General features: G+C 38.2%; 1 protein-coding gene across 1 annotated transcript in view; it reads left to right on the top strand.

Annotated features, from left to right (window-relative positions):
* The first annotated feature begins 448 nt into the window (after positions 1 to 448).
* LOC122442000 (keratin-associated protein 9-3-like) overlaps positions 449 to 7,865 on the top strand; it is a 28,038-nt gene continuing 20,621 nt past the window's right edge. Inside the window, exon 1 of the mRNA XM_043469227.1 lies at positions 449 to 1,370. Within this exon, the coding sequence (XP_043325162.1) occupies positions 480 to 1,283 (804 nt within the window). The 5' untranslated portion in view covers positions 449 to 479 and the 3' untranslated portion in view covers positions 1,284 to 1,370. The remainder of the gene's footprint in view (positions 1,371 to 7,865) is intronic.

Here is a 7,865-nt window from a genome sequence, read left to right as displayed (position 1 = left end):
TGTGTTAAAATATGAGCTGAATCCATCACTTTTGTTTCACCTATCTTGAGGGGTGAATCCCAAAATAAGTAGCTCCAAGAGGAAAATGTAGGTGGGGACAATGGCTCTGAAATCTTCTACAAATTATCTTGAACTGATAGGTGACAAAAGGATGAATTCTGTCTTGAGAAATGATGATTCATACTTAAATAAGGGTATGGATGTTGATAGTGTCTCCCGTTTCTGGAAATAAGTTCCTATGGTTTAATATTAACTAGGAAAATAATCCTGTTTTCAGAAGATTCATAATACTCAGGGAACACTTCCTCCTTAGGCAATTTCCCATGGATCATGAAAAATGTTATAAATAATAACAAGGAAAATTCTGTTCATTGGTCCTAAATTTGGGAACCAGAGTATAAAAGGTCTAGTAGAGAAGAGGTATTCAGATTCTGAGAAATTTGTCTCTGCTCAGAAGCCACCCCTCCACACCTGACACTATGACCCATTCCTGCTGCTCCCCTTGCTGTCAACCTACCTGCTGCCGGCCCACCTGCTGCAGGACCACCTGCTGCCGGCCCACCTGCTGTGAGCCCAGCTGCTGTCAGTCCTGCTGCCCCCCAACTTGCTCTCAAACCACCTGTTGCAGGACCATCTGCTGCAAACCTACTTGTGTGACCACCTGCTGTCAGCCCACCTGCTGTGAGCCCAGCTGCTGCCGGCCTTGCTGCCCCCCAACTTGCTATCAGACTAGTGAAAACACCTGCTGTAGGACCACCTGCTGCAAACCCACCTGTGTGACCACCTGCTGTCAGCCCACCTGCGGTGGGTCCAGCTGCTGCCAGCCTTGCTGCCTCCCTGCCTGCTGTCAGACCACCTGCTGCAGGACCACCTGCCTCAAGCCTACTTGTGTGACCACCTGCTGCCAGCCCACCTGCTGTGGGTCCAGCAGCTGTGGACAAACCTGCAGTGGGTCCAGGTGCTGTCAGTCTTGCTACCAGCCAGCTTCCTGTGCACCTGTGTACTGCCATAGAACCTGCTACCACCCCACATGCTGCTGCCTGCCTGGGTGCCAAGACCAGAGCTGTGGATCCAGCTGCTGCCAGCCTTGCAGCCACCCTGTCTGCTGTCAGACCACCTGCTGCAGGAGCACCTGCTGCCAACCTACTTGTGTGACCACCTGCTGTCAGCCCACGTGCTGTGGGTCCAGCAGTTGTGGACAAACCTGCAGCAGATCCAGCTGCTGCCAGCCTTGCTGCCACCCCAGCTGTGTGTCCACCTGCTGCCAGCCTTCCTGCTGCTGAAAACCTCACCAAAGAACCACCATCTCACAAATCAACCTTGCTGTTCCCAGGACAAATTCACTTCCAAGTGATGCTGAAAGCCAGCAGTAAGTAGAACTGCTTGGTCAAAATGTTTATACTGTTCTCTGTAGAGGTCTTTCCCATTTTTATTATATTTCTTTCTAATTACTTGACAGTTTATGCTACTATAGGGTACAACTTAAAATTTTAATTTCTCAATATTTCTGACATATATAAAAGTAATTAATTTATGTGTGTTGATATTATAACCAAGCGTCCTAATTATTTCTAAACGTTTATCAATAGATGGGCTTAAAAAAATTTTTTTTTGCACACATAGTCATATCAACTGCAGTTGACAGGATTTCCCCTCTAAAGTTGAATTTACAGACATAAATAGGACTAGACATAAATAGGACTAGTTAATACAAAGACACTTTAGAGAGAAAATGTGATATCAAGACTAGCAGAATTTCTTCAAGTTTGAAGAGGATTTGGAAAATGAATGTGTGTTTCTTAAATGGGGATGGGATAGTTGGCCATGGAAGTTCAGAGTCAGGAGAGGCACACACACATACAAGGTTTGGCAGTGCACAGGCGCGAGGGGCCCTGCCCCTGAGTTTTCCAGTCCCTTAGGAAAGACCACGTGTTTGACATGAGTGCATGGGATACTACTCAACATTTTGTTGTTCCTAATACTTATTTTGATTCTTTGCTCTCACAAAATAAACTTCCAGTTACTATTTGACTTTCCTTTCAGATATTCCTGCACAGAGAAATGACCGATCTAATAGACTGTCAAAACTATAGTTATTATAGTTTTAATTATGATTAATGTGTGTGTGCGCACATGTGTGCTCAGTTGTGTCCAACTCTCTGCAACCCCATGGACTATAGCCTTCTAGCTCCTCTGCCCACGGCATTTTCCAGGCAAGAACACTGGAGTAAATTGCCATTTTCTTCTCCATGGGATCTTCCTGACCCAGGGATTGAACCCATGTCTCTTGTGTCTCCTGCACTGGCAGGAGGGTTCTTTACCAGTTGAGCCACCAGGGAAGCCCAATTGTGGTTAATAAATTGGCATATTAGTTTATGGAATAGGTAAAATTATTATGCCTCAAAGAGAGGGGTATGTGAATCAGAGCAGATTTCTGAGTATGCAAGAATCAGTTCAGAGACTTCTTTGGTGCATAATATATTTTGCAGGAAGTTACTTAATTCTTTCTACTCGGTCATCACATTCTCAGGTCAAAGAACATCTCTTTAGATGATATTCTTTCTCACACGGGATGCTTACAAATATTTGATGAAGATGAATGCATGAGTGGCTGGACAACACCTAAGGACCCAAGAAAAATGCTCCCTGCATTCTAAATTTCAGCTATAAAATGCTTTCCATGCAAAAATATGATATATATATATATCTATATATATATATATCTCATATATCTATAGTTTGCAGTTTGAGACTATTGAAAAAGTAAAGATGTTAAACTAGTTTAACTAAAAACATTTCTGTATGTCTTTTGATAAATATGTAAATAAATATTACATATAAATATATATTTACTTACATAATTTTTATATATTTGCATTTTTGTTGGAAAACACTAATTATAGAATTGCTTATGGAATTTTGTGATCAAAATGTTTATGCTATTGGATAACCTAAATATATTAATATAATGCAAATATTTACAGACTTAATGAAGAAGCAGACAGGTATATGGTAATATGTCCACTTGAGGACATTAATTTCACCACTGGATAGATTATCCAGACCAAAAAATAAACAGGGGAATATTGGCCTTAAATGACACCATATATAAATCCATCTTAACAGACATATATAGAATATTGCTTTCAAGAGCAACATAATACATATTCTTCTCAAACACACATTTTACATTCTTCAGGATAGATCATATGTTGGCTCACTAAACAAACTCATAATAAGTTTTAAAAGATTGAAATTATATAAAGTATACTTGGAAACCATAGTAGTATCCAACATTAGAAAGAAAACTGGAAAATTCACGATGTGGAGATTAAATAAAATGCAACTGAACAACCAATGAATCAAAGAAGAAATCAAAAGAGAAATTTTAAAATACCTTGAGACAAATGATAATGGAATTACAGCATACCAGAATTTATGGGGGGCAGAAACAGAAGTTCTAAAAGAGAAGCTAATAGCAATGAATGATTGAGAAACAAAAAAATTTCAAATAAACTACCTAAGTTAATACTCAAGGAACTAGATAAAAAAGAACAAAGGAAGTCCAAAGTGAGTAGAAGCAAGGAAATAAAGATTATAGTGGAAATAAATGAAACAGAGACTAAAAAGGGGGGGGGGGAAACAAGAGAAAAGATCAACAAAACTAAAAGCTGTTTTTATTTAAAAAAAGATAAGCAAACTAAAAACTTTATCTAGGCTCACTAAGAAAAAGAGAAGACTCAAATTTAATAAAATCAGAAATGAAAGAACATTGCAAACTACAGTGTAAACACTGTAAACTATAATAATAATACACTGGTGAAAGAAATTGAAGAAAATACAAACAAATTTTTTGCTCAGGGGTTAGAATAATTAATATTGTTGAAATACCCTTACTACCTAAAGTAATTTACAGATTCACTGCAATCCCTATTAAAAATCCAATGGCATTTTCACCAAAATAAGAAAAAAAATTATAATATGTGTATGGAAGCATAGAAAACTTCAGATAACCAAAGCAATATTGATAAAGAACAAAGCTGGAGACATAATGCTCACTGATGGCAAAGTGTGTTACAAAACTATAGTAAATAACACTGTATGGTTTGGCATAAAAACACACATACATAATGGAACAAAATAGAGAGCCCAGACATAAATCCATACATTCTACAGCCAATTAATTTATAGCAAAGGAACCAGGAATATACAATGGTGAAAAGACAATCTTTTCAATACATGGTGTTGAAAAAACTGACAGCCACTTGCAAAAGAATAAAACTGAACTATTATCTTACACCATACACAAAAATTAACTCAAAATGGACTTCCCTGGTGGTCTGGTGGTCAAGAATCCACCTGCCACTGCAGGGAACATGGGTTTGATCCCTGGTCTGGGAATATTTCACATGCCTCAGAGCAAATATGCTCACCTGCCACATCTCCTGAAGCCCCTGCACTCTTGAGTCTGTGCTCTGCAAAAAGATGCCACCACAGTGAGAAGCCTGCACACCTCAACTAGAGAGTAGCTCTCACTTACCACAACTGGAGAAAATCTGCACACAGCAATGAAGACCAACACTGGCAAAAAGAAAATAAAACTCAAAATGGATTAAAGATGAATCTGAAACCATAAAATTTCTGGAGGAAACATAGACCTTAACATTGGTCTTGGTGCATTAAAAAAAAATTTAAAAAGACACTAAAAACAAAGGTAAAAAGTAAAGTGGGACTACATCAAACCAAAAAACGAGAATTCCCTGGTGGTCTACTGAGTGTGACTCTGTGCATTCACAGCCGGGGGCCTGGGTTTAATCCCTGGTCCAGGAATTAAGATTCCAAAAGCCACATGGCATGGCAAAAAGAAAAAAGCTTCCACACAGTGAAGTGAAGAGCGAACAAAATGAAAAGGCAGCCTACTGAGTGGGGGGAAATACTTGCAAATCATATACATGATAAGGATCGATATTAAAATATATAAAGAACTCACTTTACCCAATAGCAAAAAAAAAAAAAAAAAAATCTGATTGAAAAAATGGGCAGACATTCAGAATAGACATTTTTTTTCTTATAAGACATACAGATGGCCAACAGGTACTAAAAAGGTGCTCAACATTACTAAACATCAGGGAAATGCAACTCAAAACTATGATGATTTATTACCTCATGGTTTTGCATGACTATAATCAGAAAGACGAGCTACATCAAGTCTTGGTGAGAATGTGGAGAAAATAAGAACATTTATGGGCTGTTTGTGGGAGCATAAATTGGTGCAGCCACTATGAGAAAGATTATGCCTGTTCCTCAAAAATTAAAAGAAGAACTACCATCCAATCCAGCAATTCCACTTCTGGGTATTTATCTGAAGAAAATAAAACACTAACTGGGAACAATAGAAGAACCCACATGTTCATTGCAGCATTATTTACAATAGGCAAGATATGGAAACAACCAAAGTGTCCATCAATGGATGAATGAAGAAAACATGTTATGTATTATGCAATGGAATACAGTTCAGCAGTAAAATATAAGCTGTTTTCCCATTTGTGACAATATAAATGTACCTGGAAGACTTTATGCTAAGTGAAACAAGTCAGACAGAGAAAGACAAATACTATATAATCTCACTTATATTTGGAATGAAAAAGAACCCCCCAAAACAAAAACCTGAACTCATAGATGGAGAGGACACATTAATGGTAGCCAAAGTTGGAGTGGGGTGGTGGAGGGTGGGCAAAATGGGTAAAGTGAGTCAAAAGTACACGCTTCCAGTTATAAATAAACTCATGAGGAAGGTAATGTACAGTGTAGTGACTATAGTTAATAACACTCTATTGCATATTTGAAAGTTGCTAAGAGAGTAAATATTAAAAGTTCCCATCACTCCAAAAAAAATTGTAACTGTAGTTGGTGATGGAGTTTAACTAGACTTATTGTGGTGATCATTGTGCAATATATACAAATACCAAATCATTATGATTTACACTTGAAACTAATATAATGTATTATGACAATTATACCTCAATTTATAAAAACAAGAGAGACACATACCAGTAGAATTCAGAAAGCTTATAATAGACAGGAAAGCATATAACTCTGCTGGTAGTGAAATGTTAAAATACTGTTTTATTCTTTTTTAATATTGTTGACTATATTCTTTCCCTCTGTGTGTGAATGTAGCTCAGTCTTGTCCAACTCTTTGTGATCCCATAGACAATACAGTCCATGGAATTCTCTAGGTCAGAATACTGGAGTGGGTAGCCTTTCCCTTCTCCAGGGATCTTCCCAACTCAGGGATTGAACCCAGGTCTCCTGCATTGCAGGCAGATTCTTTACCAGCTGAACCACAAGGGAAGCCTAAGAATACTGGAGTGGGCAGCATATCCCTTCTTCAGTGGATCTTCCCAACCCAGGAATTGAACCAGGGTCTCCTTCATTGCAGGCAGATTCTTTACCAACTGAGCTATCAGGGAAGCCCAAATTCTTTCCGTATGACATGACAATTACACTCCTACATTTGTAACTAGAGGAAGAGAGATGGAGAGAATTGCACAGGAAAAAATTTAAGAAATTATGTCTCATGCATTCAACATCTGTTAAAATATGTAAATTACCAAATTCAAATATACCTTGGCTATCATTATATTTGCATCAATTTAAAAAAATCTATGTATAAGTTGGAGGTCTCACCCCAGATCACTGACCCAGCTACAAGATGGGGATGGAATATTAATTGGTTGATGCTATCTGAATTCCAGTGTACTGTTTCTATGCCTGCTTCTAGTCTCCTGCTTTGGTGCTGATTTTCTCATAAAAAACATTGTGCAAACCATTCTATACCTAAATGTCTCTGATAAAACTGGGAAACATATTGAATAAGTTGTCCCAGATATGGACAGATGTGGAAGTCTTGAACACAAGTTTCTAGGGATCAGAGTTGGACTCAAGCAGGCTTCATTCATCACAGAATGCATCAGCATCCCAACCCTTTCGAGGCACATCCCAATCTAAGCAGAGCCAAAGGAGCAAAGCTGAGAAGGGAGAACAGTTCTGACCTTCGAAGAGCCAGCAGGAACTACTGAGTGACCAGATGGTGTCACAGGACCAGAAATGCTGCTGGTGATGATTCCTGACTTCTTCCTTTCTAGGAAAGATTCTTAAGTACTAGACCCAATTAAGGAAAAGATCAAATACTAATTTACAGAAGCCTCTCTATAAAACACTAAGAAAGCAACTTCCTCCATGACAATTACCCTAAACTATTACAATAACATAAAGAACAACCAGGAAAGTCCTGCTTATTGGTCCCAACATTAGTGGTGTGAGATGATACCTCATTGTAGATTTACTTTGCATTTCTCTAATAATGAACAATGTTGAGCATCTTTTCATGTGTTTATTAGCCATCTTTATGTCTTCTTTGGAGAAATGCTTGTGAGAGGGTAACAAGCAGGAAGGCCAGGGGTCTCCAAATGGAGGAAGTAGGCTGCAAATGTCAGACATTTTTTATCTCTCTCTGAAGTGGCAGGAGGAAACAAACAACAAGTGTTAAGATTTTTCCCCCCTTCTCTATACAAATAAGATTTTTCCTCACTTCTCTATACAAATTTAAAAAGAGATTTCTCTTAAAATTCTGTGTTGCCATGATGACACCTGATTCCACCTGAACTTAACTTTTCTCAAACCTTGAGCTAACCAAGACATTTTTCTTATGGAGATGTTTGTCTTAAGTTATGTTAATGTACTATGTATTTACTCTAGACACTGTCTTCAAGTTGGTTCCACCTAAGACTCAGAACCAACTTGACAAACCAGTGTGTTTTACTCATATATTGTTCTCCTAATCAATGTTAATGAAATTATAT

This window comes from Cervus canadensis, chromosome 1 (assembly GCF_019320065.1).
Source record: "Cervus canadensis isolate Bull #8, Minnesota chromosome 1, ASM1932006v1, whole genome shotgun sequence".
In the NCBI taxonomy this organism is placed as follows: Eukaryota; Metazoa; Chordata; class Mammalia; order Artiodactyla; family Cervidae; genus Cervus; species Cervus canadensis.
The sequence above is the reverse complement of the archived record's forward strand: the minus strand, read 5'-3'. Positions and strand labels throughout refer to the sequence as shown.